We start from the raw sequence: 16,227 nt of genomic DNA, 5'->3' as shown, positions 1-16,227 counted from the left end.
CTCCTACAACAACTACACACATACACAGCTCCACACACACACACACACACACACACACACAAGCCACACAAATCAGGCTCAGCCTGTAACATAAGGCTATTTAGTTTGTTTAATAAAAGGACAAGGTATAGACCTGTTCTATAGGAAAGGTAACCTTAAATGACTTCTGTTGTGATCCAATATAATGGTTGGGGAAACACTGCCGTATGATAAGAAAGGGGTCCGGTGGAAAGCGATCACAGATACAGTCGCAATGTAAGTTATATTGCAAGAGATATGGTGCCCATATATAGGCTACCGTGGAAAAGCCAGGGTTTATTCACATGCTGAAAGTTTTGGACCCCAGGTATGTGCTACCAGGCCGCAAATATTTTTTTTGTAAGTAGGAGGGGAAAAAATCGATTTAAATCGTGAATCGGATTTGTTGTGAAAAAACTGGAGATTTTTTTTTTTAGGCCATATCGCCCAGCCCTAGCAACACAGAAAGGTACGTATTCTTTTTTATTTTCCGTTGTGCTGCGTGCTACAGACTTTGAGTTCTACACGAGTAGTGTATCCATAGTAGTAATGTTAGCTAACGTTACTGTAACTAACGTTACTTTCCGGGACACCCCAGGGATTTAATTGCATTTAATGTTAGTTTATTTTCGACCTCGTCTCCACATATGATTGGATACTTTATTGATCAGTGATGGGCTTTTGAATAAGAGGAAGGTGGAGAGAGGTGAAAGGGAGGGCAGAGAAGGTGTGTAAAAAGAAATGTAACGGGCAGAGGCGCAGAGGGCAAAAAGAAGTTAAGCCGTGAAGTGATGAAGACTCGATTGCAGGAAAATAACGGTGAGAGCACAGGGAGATGACGGCAATCAGATCATAATATTGTTTAAATATTTAGGAAAACTAACTATCCACTGTCTCTGACATAACCTCGCCGACCTTGCAAATTCTCCTCTTTTTCCCCCACAGATGTAACGTTACTGTCCGTTCTGTGGCTCTACCGTGACAGCTTCCCCAGGCTTTTGTTGTGTGAGCGGCAAAAACATTAAATTTCTAAAAGATGTGGCAAACAACCCACCAGAGGAGATGCCCACCACCAGTGCACATCCTAATGCAAGCACTTGTGCAGGTACATAGATCTGTAGTTGTAGTGCAGAAAAAACAAGGTTAGTTTAGTTTAGTTTATTTCAATTAGCATTCAGAAAAACACCCTCAACAAAATACATAGAAGATTTACCTCAACCACAAACATAATACAACAAGGGATGAAGCTAATCGAAAAGGTGTAGGCTGAAGCTCATGCTTATTATGCCTACCCTTTTTACAAAATACAACTTCAGCAAGGCAACTCTTTAACTTCATGATCTGAGTTAGACTATAAAGCTCCGGAACAAACAAGCTTTCACCATCCAACAGAAATAAATAAATAAATAAATAAAGTTCCATAACAAAAATCCAAGCAAATACAACCAAGAGTTTCAGTATTTTCATACTCTTCTTCATACCTGATTTTTATATTTTTTTGGGACTTTAGTTTTAAACATATTTTTAAATGTGGAAAGTGAATTACACATTTTTAATTCATCTTCACAGCTATTCCACAAGTTGACACCTCTGACAGAAACACATCTCTGCTTTATACTTGATTTTTTGGAAAAACCCTGTTCCCCTAAGATCATAGCGACTCTCTGATTTCAGACAGCCTCTGAGTACTGCAGCAAAGTAAATTATTATGTACTTTATACATTATCTGTGCCATTTTAAATGTAACTAAATCATAAAATTTAAGGGTTTTTAAATCAATAAACAATTTGTTTGTTCAATGTAGTTTGATCGATTTATAATTCGAATAGCTCTTTTTTGTAACTTAAAAAAAAGGATGAGTGATAGTTTTGTATGCGTTACCCCATATCTCCACACAGTAAGTCATAGATAGAAGTAACAGAACAGTAAAGCGTGTATAATGAGTTTTTGTTAAGGACATCCTTTGTTTTATAAAGTATAGCGATGGTTTTTGACATTTTAGTTTTCACATTATTTATATGTGGCTTCCAACAAAGTTTATCATCAATTATCACACCAAGAAATTTGTTTTCATACACTCTTTCAATTTCACTGCAATTTACCTTGATTTTAACCTGGTTTCTAATTTGTCTGGTGCCAAAAATTATAAACTTTGTTTTGTTTAGGTTCAGTGATAACTTATTAATGTCAAACCAGTTTTTCAGTACATTTAATTCCTTTACAGCTGTACTCAGAAGCTGTTCTAGATTTTTACCAGAGCAGTAGAAAGTGGTGTCATCAGCAAATAAAACACATTTTAACAGTTTGGAAACATTGCAAATATAATTGATATATAATATGAATAATTTAGGGCCCAACACAGACCCTTGAGGGACCCCACAAGTGATCTGATTTAACATTATTGAAGTGCACATATTGATATCTGTTATCCAAGTAACTTTTCATCCACATGTATGCTAACCCTCTTATACCATATTTCTCTAGTTTACTCATTAATATATCATGATCAATAGTATCAAACGCCTTTTTTAAATCTATAAAAACACCAACAATATATTCCTTGTTATCTATTGCAGTAGATATCCCTTCCACAAGTTCCATCACTGCCTTAGAGGTGGACCTTTTTGCTCTAAAGCCATATTGGCTGTCACTTAAAAGATTGTGTTTCTCAATAAATGTATCAAGTTTATGGATAAATATTTTTTCTAAAATTTTTGAGAATTGTGGAGGTAGGGATATTGGTCTGTAGTTAGTAAATTGATGTTTTTCTCCACTTTTATAGATAGGAATGACTTTTGCTGTTTTCATTTTTGAAGGAAATGTACCAGTTTGAAAGGACAGGTTACAGATGTATGTAAATGGTTGCACTATATATTCTATAATATGTTTTACTAATACCATGTCAATATCAAAACAATCAGTGGACTTTTTATTCTTAAGTGTTTTCACAATATCAGGTATTTCTCTATCATTTACAGCATTAATAAACATAGAAGAGGAGTTTTAACAATATGTTTATCTATTTCATTGTTAATTTTTGGCTCAGGAATTTCTTTTGCTAGGTTATAACCAACCTGTACAAAGAAAGCATTGAATTCATTTGCTATTTCTTTAATTTTATCAATGATAATATTTTCATCTTTTATAAAGTATTCTGGATAATCATTTTTTTAGAGCCCTTTTTAATTATACTATTTAATACACTCCATATTTCATGCGTATTGCTCCTGTTTTGCTCCAATAATAAATGATAATAATCTTTCTTACTTGTTCTTATAATATTCACTAATTTATTTTTATATGACTTATACTTTATTTCAGCCTCTTTTGTCTTCTGTTTTATAAATCTCTTATATAAAATATTTTTCTTTTTACATGCATCATGTATCCCCTCTGTGATCCATAGCTTATTTAAACACTGGTGCTTCCTGGTTACTTTCATTAAAGGACAATGTTTCTCATATAACGAGATTAAAGTTGACAAGAATGCATTGTACGCATTATTAGGATCTTCATTTACATAAACCTCATTCCAGTTTTGTTCCCCTAGATCCACCTTTAGGGCAGCAATGGCTCTTGATGTTCTATGTCTTATCATTTCAAATGTATAGGTCTTTTGTTTAGTTTTTCAAAAACAGGGAGATGATCACTTATGTCATTTATGAGAAGTCCACCTACTATTTCATTGTCAGTTTTATTTGTGAATATATTATCTATTAATGTAGCTGTGTCTAATGTTATTCTGCTTGGTTTTATAATTACCGGGGAAAGGCAGTGACTATACATTCTATGTATAAAGTCTGTTGTTTTTTTGGTGTCCATTTGGGTTTAACAAATCTATATTAAAATCACCACAAATTATTTGCACTTTTTTATCATTTGTATTGCTAAATATGGCAGCTAGTTTTTCATTGAATGTGTCAAGGCATGATCCTGGTGTTCTATAAATGCAACTTATGATTATATTATTAGCTTTTTTAATATGAATTTCAAATGTTAAACATTCCAATACATTATCAATAGTGTATGACATACATTCAATCTGGCTGCATCTCAAAGCTCTATCCACATATAAGGCAACCCCACCCCCGTTTTTATTTGCCCTGTTCATTGTAAATAAGTCATATCCTTCTAGTCCCATATCACTGACTTTCAAGCCATGTTTCTGAAATTGCAATTATGTTGAACTTGTTAGGTTTACCCAAGTATTCTTTAATTTTAGAGAAATTTTTATAAAGGCTTCTACTATTGAAATGTATGACTGATAATGCGTTTTCCATTTTAATATTCATATTGAATTGGTCATCTGTGTAGTACTCACAAGTGTTGTTGTTGTTGTTGTTGTTGTAGAAATGATTGTCTGGGTCAAGATTACTTTCAGGGTCATGCATCTTGTGCTCTGCATAGTCAAAGGTTTTAAAGTTCATTTTTTCAACGTGTGCGCTGGATAATTGCCCATCTTGACAGTCATTTCCACAAACAAAGAAATCGTCCTCTTCAAGGTCTCTGAATGGAAACATATAATCCTCATTCAAACTTATCATTTGTTTATTTTGTTGTTTTCATTATTCGTGGAAGTGCTCCCCCACAAAGGCCACGATCCAATGTCCATAATATCCAGTCTTCATACAATTCCACCAAAAAGAACTCATTTACAGCCTCAATCATTTCACTTTTTATTTATATTGCTCTAAGTCTTTGAGTTCTCTTATCATCACAACTTTTGCTTCCTCGGGTGTACCATTCAGTCATATCATTACTTTGCAATTTCTCGTCCATGTTGCTTGTATCTTGTTTTGTTTTCTCAGGCTACGTGCCTGTCTGGCAATTTCTGCGTTCTTTTTTGTTAAACACTCATTTAAATAGACACCAGTCCCCTTTAATTTCTTTGCCTGTTTCAGTAGCTCAATTTTGGTCTTACGGCTCACAAACCGAACAATGATTGCCGGCTTTGTTTTGCTGTCTTTTCTGGGGAGCGTGTGACAGGTTGCGATGTGATGACTCTGAATACTCACGTTCTTAGTTAGGAGGAATTTTATGACTTGTTGTTCAAGCGTTTGTAGCTCCTCTGCTGGGGCGTCCTCACCATCTTTACTTCCACCTGCCGTAGCTCGAGCATAGGTTCGGTGCAGGGGTCGCGTTAACCGGATATTCTCGGTCATTGACCGGTTTTTTACAACAATGACCGGAAAATCTGAAGGCCGTCGGTCGTTTTGACTGGTTGCAATTACCACCCCTGCCCACTTGGCGGCGGAGTGCACAGTCGGTGGTTTAAGTGGCTGCCGTTTTCACACTGCAGAAGTCATTCATCTGCTTCATGTAGCGTTGTTGACATAACGGCCTGGACACACCGGACGCGTTAGTGCCGCGCGCTTGACTGTCCACACCACAGGCAGCGCATTTCTCCTGCGCTCGACTCCACTCGTCTGTTCCCGTCAGTACTCGTTTTTTCACTTCAACAGGTCATTTAAACATGGGTAAGTCCATATTTCAATCGTTTTTTATAACGTAATAAGTTAATGATAATTTGTCATTGAATGTCCATGTATTGAGCGTGTTGGATAAACACTGAATGAATAGGGCATATTATTCTGACCATTTTATTTATGTAGTTATGCCTGTAGGCTCGGTGACACAAAATTAAAATTGTAATGAAGTGATTAGGGTATTGAAAAATGTGTTCGGTTATGCACTGTTGTGTTATTTTAAATTATAAACACGGTATTTTCTCCTCACGTTCCCCGTGCTGTTGTTATTTTATTTTGAAAATTGGCCGGATTCTCTCGTCTTTTCTGTGTCCGACTTCCTGTTTGGTACGATCCGCTCTATCTAGCTTGACAGAAGTGCTCGCGGCACGGGTGTGTGGATGTCTGTTCTTTTCGTTCATGTCCTTATTAATGCACACTTTATAACTTGCTTGTTGGATTTATTAAAAACAAACGAACAAAAACTAAATGTCTTTGAATATCTTTATTATCATTTAAAAACAAAAATTAAAATGACCGGTAAAAATAGATTATGACCGGATTTTTACAACCCTGTCGGTCAAAATGACCGGCGACGAAAAAGTCTAGCGCAACCTCTGGTTCGGTGTGACGTCTCCAGTCCGCTTATGATTAAATCATCCATTCTTGTGTATTGTTTAAGGTCCTCAATTCGCCGTTCCAAGCTATTTTCTTATCTTTCTCTTTTACCAGGTTTTTCAGTTGTTTTATCTCCCCCATTAAGTCATGTTGCATACCTTGTTGTTTTGCCACCTTGCTGAGTTCACCTGACATGAAGTTGAGAGATTTCTTGATCTCCTCCAACTCCTCCTCAACTCCAGAATTGGCTTTCTTTGGTGGCATTTTGAGTTCAGTGGTAACTGCTACAGGGTCTGGTGGCAGCTGCTGCTGGGCCTAATGGTAGCTGCTACAGGGCCTGGTGGTAGCTGCTGCTGGGCCTGACGGCTGCTGCTGGGCCTGATGGTAGCTGCTACAGGGCCTGGTGGTAGCTGCTGATGGGCCTGACGGTAGCTGCTACAGGGCCTGGTGGTAGCTGCTGCTGGGCCTGGTGTTAGCTGCTGCTGGGCCTGATGGCAGCTGCTGCTGGGCCTGGTGGTAGCTGCTGCTGGGCCTAGTAGTGACTGCTACAGAGGCCTGGTGGTAGCTGCTGTTGGGCCTGGTGGTAGCTGCTACAGGGCCTGGTGGTGGCTGCTGCTGGGCCTGGTGGTAGCTGCTGCTACAGGGCCTGATGGTAGCTGCTGCTGGACCTGGTGGTGGCTGCTGCTGGGCCTGGTGGTGAGCAGTTAGAAGACTTGGTTTAATAGTTCAAATTGTGTTCTTCTACTCAAATGGATCTCGGTACTATCTTGCTTGTCTAATTCAGTTACAAGCATGTTAAATGTGTTTCAAAATGACTTGCAAAGATCAATGATGAGACCTTTAGTGAGCTTAAAAGAGGATCTGCTCATTATCCAGTTTTATCCTCAGACTCCACGAGAGCTTTGCATCAATCTTAAGTCTTAACTTTTTTGTCTTGTACTGTACCTTTAGGCAACCCCTCAGTTCAGGGGAAACTGTTTATGCCACAAAAGCTATTTAGATCCCGATGAGCCCACTCTGTCCTGCTCCTTTGCTTCTGGAGCAACAGAAACAAACTATAGAAACCACGTGCTTGTGAGCATATGAAATATGGAATATGCCGACTTGCGAGAACTGGCATTCAGAGCAGTCTGAGGCTTGTGCTTTCTACTCACAGGGATTACTTCTACGTATGTTTACCCCATTATTTGAAACTTTGGCCATGTATAATATGAGCAGCTGATATTTTAACATTATATACATACATGTATATATGTGATGAGGAAAAATGCATGCATGCAATGCAATGCATGGTAAGTCCCCTTTAAAAGAGTTAATAAAGGAGTAATGAATAAATAAGAGTAATTAATGTCTCATTCCTGTCTTTTTTATTTTCATTGTAGCAGCAAGGTCTGGTGTAGAGTCCTTTCTTAAATTTAGGGACATAAAAGAGAGGGAGAGAAAGACATTATTTTCAAAGACACGTCTTAAGTCTAAGAAGGAACAGAAAACAGTGAAGGTATGCTCACACACTAGTGACCATGTAGACTCATATAAAGTCAAATGACAGATTATATAGATGTGTTACATTTTATTGATTTCCATTTTCTTCTCTTTCTTTAGATGGAAATACTTCTGAATCAGATCCTCTTCTGTGGGGCTGTCCGATGCTGACCCTGATAAACAAAGGGAGAAAAAGATAAAGAGACAACGTTTTTCAGCAAGAACAGGCTGCAGCACATTATCCAGTCTGCAGAGAATACCTTCAGCTGCAATCTGCCATCTCTTGTGGACCTGTACACATTGGGCCTCATTCTGCAAACAAATTTAGAACTTCCTCAGACACAAATGCATGTATGCACAAATTATGACAGCCTGGCTGTCTTACAAAATATTGAAACTTGCCTTTTATCTAAATGTAAAGCATATCAAAACCACATTCATTAAAAAAAACTTTAATAGAAGCCTTGGAAGTGTTTTTATGGTGGATTTATTTGATTTGATTTTCCTTGTTTTTAGGATTTTAATATAAATGTCATGATAATCTGTTTCCTATGTTAGGCTCTTTTGTTTAATTTTTATGAATGTATTGTGTTAGATTATTTATCATTATCATTGCTATTATTTATTATTATCATCATAATCATCATTGGGTGATAGTCCTTGCTGGATGTACTCACTTTCACCTTCATTTTTTTATCCCACTTGTGCATATTGACTATTATTGCGGTGAGCCTCTGATCTTGGATTATTGCAGCCCATGGAGTTTTTATTATGAGTAGCAAAACTGTCTTTTCTGTCCTCCTCCTCAGACTCGGGCAGTGCAGCGTTGTGTCCACGGTACAGACTGAATGGGAGGAGGCAGCGCTGATAGACAGCAGGCAAATCAGAGAAAACATTATTTCATGATTGTTTCACAGCGGTTCAGCTCTAAACACTAATAGATAATATTTAATTTTATATCCCAAAAACTAATATCAAATTATTTATAATATGAGCTGTTAAAAGTCTGTAATGAATAAGTCTACAGTATAATCATGACCTCTGTATTATACATTAAAAAATGTTCAGAAAAGTAGGCCTCCGAACTGAAACCTGGGGTGTCCCGGAAAATGATGTTAGTTACAGTAATGTTAGCTAACATTACTACTACGGATACACTACTCGTGTAGAACTCAAAGTCTCTAGCACGCTAACGTCAGCTGTGTAAATCAGCTTCACTTTAATTATACAGTAAAAGATGAGGGCCACGTGAAAAACAAGAAAAGAAAGAAAAATAAAAAAGAATACGTACCTTTCTGTGTTGCCTGTCCCGGCTCCAACTTTCCTCCAAACATAACTTTCTTCTTCTCGCTCACTCGTCTGCTCCATATGTTGATACGTCTGTTGTCTGTCTCTCGGGTGGAAGCTCAGCACTGTCCCTACAGGCCTGGAGCACTTCCGTTGTATGACTGGCTATGCAGTGTTTTCTTTTTGCATTTGTTTTCTTATTTGCAGCGCGTTTCTGTATATGCAGCACGTTTCTGTATTTGCAGCATTTTCCCTTTGCATTTGTTTTCTTATATGCAGTGCGTTCTCTATTTGCAGTGCGTTTCTGTATTTGCATCGCGTTTGTCCTTGTCGGCCACCGTACATTACGCCCACAAGCTATCCTGGCGTGTGCAGCACGTATGGTCAGGTGACCACCCGGCGTGAAGCAGTGACAATGATACTGGATTACTACAAGATGGTCCACCTACAATATACTCCCATTGTATGAAATGGTATACATTTCCAGTCTCCTAAGTAGGTGTTGTCCTCCGTACCCCAATCAAAGACGATGGAGAACCGCCAATCAAAGACGAGTATACCCAACCTCGCTTCTGTCAACATGTGTGTACCCTTACTGGCCGTAAGCTAAATAAATAAAGGGTCCGTGAAAAAAATATTTTTTCCAGCAGATGTCTTAGTTACAACATGATTGAGCTAACTGGAGTAATGCCGTATCCAACAACGGGAGGCTTTTAACAGATGACGTCCTGATGTTGGCTTTGCTGCTGCTGTTAGCTGTCCCTGTCAGCTGCAGCTACTGATGCTTTCTAGACATCGTGATTTCCCAAAACTGAATAAATACCACACATTGCAACACAAAGCTGCTTTGCTAGCTCAATCATGTTGTAACTAAGATATGCGCTGGAAAAAAATATTTTTTTAATCCAGGATCTTGAAACTGCACTGGTTTCAGCGCCAGAGAGGAGATATCTGTTGCCAGATCTCGCGAGAGTGTGCTGTTGAGACAAAGACAGGTCTTGAACAAAGTAAATTTTCTCCTGATTTGTCCATCTGAAATTTGCCATTTTGGTGTCGGAATGTTCTGAAGATATGTGGCTTGTGATAAATGGGTCCAATATTTGCTTCCGTGACTATGGGGCGAAAGAATCGGCCATAATCTGTAATCACGTTCATTTCTCCCACTGAAGTCAATGGACTCAGTACCTGCTGTTAGTCTCCTAAAGGGGCGTGGTGGTCGCGAACCCCACGTGACACTGATACAGGAAACTGATTCGCAGTGGACCGTCTTGGTTTATCCACCGTCTTTGGCAGTGACCAACATAGATGCTGAAGAAGAGCATGAGCACGACCATGAGCAGGCTGAGTTGGTGGCGAAAAAAACACAACGTCTATTATATGGCGATACTTTGGATTCAGGTACGGCGATGTTGAACAGAAAGACGTGCTGTGTAAAAGTTTAAAAGTTAAAGCTATAGTGTGTAACTTCTACATGTCCGTAAATGTCTGTTTCACCCAAGCCACTACTAGAGGAGATGACACAATGCTGCTGCGCTGGCTCACAGGAAATGCCGTGTTTTACCTCACAACAAGAAGGGAGGGGGAGGAAGAGCGGAGAGTCTCATAGCAAGAGGTAGAGCGCAGGTAGAAAGAGAAAGCAACATGGTGGAGAACCCAAAGAAGCGGCCGAGACACGGTTCAGAAGTGGATCCTACCACAAAGAAAAAGCCTGGACGTTCGGCTGAGGGAAAGTGACTGCTGTGTGAGCAGCGTGTTTGACTGTGCTCTGTTGATGGTCAATTACACTGTCCATAACAATACTTATGTCATGTCAGGTCAGTGCCCCCCTAATATAATGTAGGGAAAACACTGAACTTTTTATTATACTGTAATCGCAATCGCAAATCGCAATATTGTCCACTCAAATCGCAATCGCACATTTTTATCAAATTGTGCAGCACTACTAGAGAGGATGGAGGATACTCTGAATCACTCTAGTCCAGAGGCTTTTCAGAACAATGAAGAAAAGACAAAATTTTACACAGCATTACCCACTTTCTTAGTTATGATGCAAGTGTTTAGACTGTGAGCCATACATCACCTCTAATGGTTTGTCTGCACTCTCTAAATTTGAACAGCTCATTTTGGTCTTAATTCAGTTGAGACTAAATCTTCCACTCCAAGATTTGGCTTTCAGGTTCAAGATTTCCTGTTCCACTGCTTCTCGGATTTGGCACAAGATAATTGCCACACTACATCAAAGACTAGAGTTCATAATAAGAGTGGCTGGAGCGAGAGGTACTGCAAGCTACCATGCCAATGTCCTTTAGGCAAGCATTTGGATGCAAGGTTGCAGTAATTGTGGACTGTTTTGAAGTTTTCATTGGAATTCAAATTTGCTGGCAAGAGCACAAACCTGGTCCAATTATAAACACCACAACTAGGGATGTCATGATTACTTGATTTCACTATTAACCGCGATTTTAAACGCCACGGTTAATTATTCGTAAAGATTTCTCAACACCGTCACTCTCCAAAGATTATGCCGGGAGGGAACCATATACAGTAGGCAGATCAGCCCAACTCTCACGGAATGAAAACAAAGTTACACAAGCGGTACAGGTGAATAGGCGTCTCCGAGTGAGGAAGTATGGATTATTTATGTTTCAAAGGGCATCTATAAGTCAAAAGCTAGCTAGATGTTTTTTTTTTTCCTGTTTAAAAATTCTCTTCTCAGGTCCAAAAGAAATGTTCAGAAACATTTTTGTAATATAGTTTACAGAAAGTCTGTAAAGAAATACATGTAGCTTTTGAAACCTTTTTTCCCAAAAGGGAAATCCTGCTGTGGATGTTTAACACAGAGGTGATTTTTGTTTAATTCCAATGGGATTATTGTCATTAAATCTTGTACTTTTTGGTTACTTTTCTTTGTTGCTATATTATTTTTGTTATGTTGGCATGGCAATAAATGAAACTTAAAGATCTATAAGGAGTGTTCATGTGATTTTACACATTTATAGTGTGAAATTAATTAATGCATAATAATCGTGATAATCGTAAAACCATGATTATTTCTCTGACAATAATCGTACCAAGAAAATCTATAATCGTGACATCCCTAACCACAACACAGTTAAATTTCTCATTGGTATTGCTCCTCAAGGATATGTCACATACATCTCTCGTGCTTGGGGAGGGAGAGTGAGTGACAAGCTGATAACTGAAGAGAGTGGTATTCTGGAGAATTTGTTGCTGGGGGACATTGTTCTGGCAGACCGTGGCTTTAACATAGGTGAAAGTGTCGGATTTTTCTGTGCTTCATTGAAGATGCCTGTTTTCACAAAAGGGAAGAATCAGCTATCTGCATATGAGGTTGAACAAACAAGAAAACTTGCTAATGTCCGTATTCATGTGGAAAGGGTCATTGGATTAGTGAGAAGAAAATACCTAATTCTGCATAGGGCAATGCCCACTGAACACATAGCAGTAAAAGCAGGAAATTCACTGGCACTGATTGATAAGATAGGCGTTATTTGCTGTGCATTAACCAATCTTTCAGACTCTGTTGTTCCACTGGAGTGAGCAACTAATTCAGTTACTACTCACCCCCATGCCGATAGAAGGTCTGATATAGTTTTTTGTTGTCTTGTTCAGGCACAGTTTGGAGAAGAGGCAGCTAACACAGTTGAATGACTCTAGCCAAAACAATATAAACAATATATGTTGGCAACTTTTTAATTGCCTTTTATATACTGTACATGTACATGTGTTATATTTATCTCTTAACATAAATACATATTGTCATTAAACATATTATTATTAAGATATTTCATACTTTCTTTTAATGTTTTGTCCTTCCTCCCTCTCTCCCCTCCTTCCTCCTTGACCCGAGGACAACAACACTTTTAACAAGACTGAAAACTAGTGATGGTGAGATGAAGCCTCATGAAGCATTGAAGCTTTCCAGCAAATTGGTTCAGAAAAAGGTTCATTTCTCGAGGCTTCATGTGCACATGAAACCACCTGCTGGCCAAAGTGTGTAAAACAGGCAGCTGTGATCTTAACCATGTAATCTGTGATACACGGTATTTTGTGTCAATAACGGCTGTTGGGAATGACTATTAATAATAATAATATTATTAATAATAATGATAATAATAATAAAATATTAAAAAAAAATATGACCATATAACTTGTTTTTTTATCAATATGGTGTATTTTCTAGTGAGTATATTATGACTATACTGTATCAAATACATGTATGATAAACTGTTACTGTTTTGTGAATGCATCCTATGTGTATAAACCAATCATTTGGCCAAAAATTGTATTGTGTTTTGTAGTGTCATATAATATAATAATGGCAAAAGGAGTAAAATTCGTGTTCTGTGTCACTTCCTCGCAAAACCTCGCACCAAGATCTGAACCACTTCCCAAACCAGTCATATGGTACAGCCGGGCAGCGAGGCTTCGGACGTCACCAATGACGTCACTCGTCTGAAACGATACAAGCCTCTATACACGCATTGCTGAAACACTTCCTGGATTACTCGACACACGCTTCGAAGCATTGGCAACATCACTACTGAATAGGGCTGTCAACGAATATTCTAAATTCGAATTTAAATTCGAATTTGAAAAAAAAATGGACCTTCGAATGTGAAAACTGATATTCGATTGTGGAGGGAAAAAAAACACCATTGCAGCTGTCCTCTTTGCGAGTGGGCGTTGGCCTGGGCCGCTGCACTGAACGCACTGCATAAACGCCAGGGCCACAACACCCGCGGAAGTGCTGCGAAGCGCAGCGCAGCGAAATTCTCGCGCGAGCCGGAGCACTTCCGTTCACATCAGACGCGCATTTCTCCACACTGGTCTACAAGCGGCTATGCTCCCAGCTGTTGTCTCCGTCACCCAGCTTGACACATTCGCTCGCGGCTCGCGCAGAAAATAGACCAGACGCCGAAACGATCGCTGCAGGGCGCGAGCCGGCCACGGAGTCGGTGTGGATGACACAATCGGTTAACATGGGCGCCGAAAGGAAACTGGCTTCGCTTCGAGGCTATTCGCAGCACTTCTGCGGGCGGTGTGGCCCTCACGGGTCAGAGAGGGGGGGCGAGCGAGAGGTCCGCGGTCGTTTATAACATAATGTTATAGATAATTGTTTTATGTGTTTTAATGTGTAGGTATGTAAATGTTTTCAAAGACGTTTATGTTGAAATAAAAATACCTACAAGTAATTATGTTTCCTTGTATGTTTCCTTGTATTAGTTTGCCCTTTTGTGGACATAATGCGGAAAAAAAAAAAATTCGAATGGTTCGAACCTATGACTTATTTTTAGAGGGAATATTCGAACGTCATTTTTGAGCAATTTTGACAGCCCTACTACTGAAAACATAAAATAATACAGTAATAACAAATAAATACAAGATTAACACGCAGTGCCATATCGCACCAAAACAAAACATTTCAAACATGACCTGATTGTCACTTTGTAAATTGCTGTCCCAACACTTCAGGAAGAACACAGTGTCTGAAGACTTTGGGAATGATGCTGTCCCAGAGTTCAGCATCAGGCAAAATCCTCTCTACAAAGATGTCATTTTTGTTCCACACTACAAAGTCACAATAATCCACACCCACAGTGTGAAGCTGGGCCTGTACTTAGTAGTAATAAGCATGGTTCTTGTCCAGTTTCACATCATCCCCATCATTGACGAGAGAGAAACCCTCATCCCCAGCACACAGGCGTAGATTGACCTCATCCTGTTTTCTGTGTGGACACTAGAGGTTCACAAAAGAAATGAGTCACTTCATCTGCATGTTGAAATTTACAGCTCCAAGAGCTGTTTGTTTCTCTTATGAACATGCACCTAAAAAATTGTTGTGTAGTAAAATGGACAGGCGGCTGAGATTAATCTCATCATGATGACTTTTTTCTCCTCATGATAAAGTTTTTTTCTATATGCCTGGCCCTAATATGCGGTCGTATAAATGGGTAGTACATGTTCATTCTGAAGAAATAATTGATACCTTTATCTCACAAATCCCAGGTCCATGGCATGCGCACGATACGACTTTATGGTAAATGGACCTGCATTTGTATAGCGCATTTCTAGTCATCTAGTGACCACTCAAAGCGCTTTTTACACTACGAGTCACATTCACCCATTCACACACACATTCATACACTGGTGGCCGAGGCTACCATACAAGGTGCCACCTGCTACTCAGTTTTAACACACTCACACACCGATGGAACAGCCATCGGGAGCAATTTGGGTGCTCCGGTGAGGCTCCCATGTATGACCACGTTGGATTCAGCCTAAGTCCACTGTCCATGCAGGAGAAACCCTCATGGTCCACACTTTGCAGTCTTTCATAACGTTTCTGGCTGTTGCCTCATATTTACATCCATACCTGTAATGCATAACAGTAATACCAGAAACAGAGTTGCACAGCCAGAATTAGTTACTGATTTCTAAAAAAAAAAGCAACAGTTCTAGTGTGCTGGTTTACATCATCCTATTCCTGACCTCAAAGCTTAAACATACTGCTAGTCAGCCCTCTTTGTGTCATATGTCAATTGTGGATGTCCTTACCTAGCCCTCAGTTTTCCCTAATAAATGCCTTGTCGCATAAAGAATTTGTGTGCCTCTGGGTAGCATATGGACTTGACCAAGGACTTTGATGGTTGTGAGAGACTAGTCTGTAAAAACTGCTTCAGTTTAGAGGCTGTTATTTTTCCTGCTCTTTGGCTGAACCAGAGTTTTGAAGAGCTCTGGCTTCTGGTCTGCTCCTCTACTGCCTGGACCTGGGACTGAGTAAGCTCTTCCAGTCTGAAATTCTCGCATGCTTTCTGCAACTCTGTTGGAAGTAGCTGCAGTGTCTCTGGGGTCCTATATGCAGTTAGCGGTTTAGGTAGATTGCATACAGACTTTGGGACAAATTCTTTGTAATATGGGGGCCCTGGACATTAGTGCTGCACTTCTTGGGGAGTTTGTGTGTAAAGCTTTGGAAAACTGAGTGTAAGTCTCTGATCCTTGCTTCACTCTTGGACACTGGACTGTGGGACTTTCTGTTTGTTGCTCACCTGCAAAAATGGGAAGAGTACTGACAAATTTACCCTGATTACATTTCACACATCCAGCACAGTATCCCCTGTTTTTGTCTGTCTCATCTTTCATACTGAACAACTCATTCACTAGCCTAATCTACACCTCTGCTCACCTGTCCTCCCTGCAATGGTATCATCTATATTGCCTCGGTGTGTGAATATGCAAAAACGATGTCGGACTCCGTAGTTTTCTCTGGACCCCTCCCAAATCTGACCACTGATGACATGTTTAGCCGCATGTCATCATTTAATCGCTGGCTGTC

General features: G+C 39.4%; 2 protein-coding genes and 1 long non-coding RNA gene across 8 annotated transcripts in view; 2 read left to right on the top strand and 1 right to left on the bottom strand.

The window, feature by feature from the left end:
* slc38a9 (solute carrier family 38 member 9) overlaps positions 1-16,227 on the bottom strand; it is a 151,936-nt gene that overhangs the window by 78,551 nt on the left and 57,158 nt on the right. The gene's annotated exons all lie outside the window — the stretch shown is intronic.
* LOC126395350 (uncharacterized) overlaps positions 1-16,227 on the top strand; it is a 113,873-nt gene that overhangs the window by 53,349 nt on the left and 44,297 nt on the right. The window lies entirely within an intron of this gene.
* The window catches only part of LOC126395335 (uncharacterized), a 40,121-nt gene that overhangs the window by 7,813 nt on the left and 16,081 nt on the right, over positions 1-16,227 (top strand). Inside the window, exons 2-3 of one of the 5 annotated variants that reach the window (XR_007570431.1) lie at positions 964-1,123; positions 7,704-12,715. The exons of 2 other annotated variants lie outside the window; for them this stretch is intronic. Coding sequence is in view for 1 of the 3 variants with exons in the window: in XM_050052741.1 (XP_049908698.1) it covers positions 12,742-12,774 (33 nt within the window). In the remaining 2 variants the exon portion in view is untranslated. Of the gene's footprint in view, positions 1-963; positions 1,124-7,703; positions 12,716-12,741; positions 13,196-16,227 lie in introns of those variants that run through there. 2 more of the 5 variants (XR_007570430.1, XM_050052741.1) reach the window with 2 other exon arrangements.

This window comes from Epinephelus moara, chromosome 9, assembly GCF_006386435.1.
Source record: "Epinephelus moara isolate mb chromosome 9, YSFRI_EMoa_1.0, whole genome shotgun sequence".
Classification (NCBI taxonomy): Eukaryota; Metazoa; Chordata; class Actinopteri; order Perciformes; family Serranidae; genus Epinephelus; species Epinephelus moara.
This window is presented reverse-complemented; position numbering and strand designations above follow the sequence as displayed.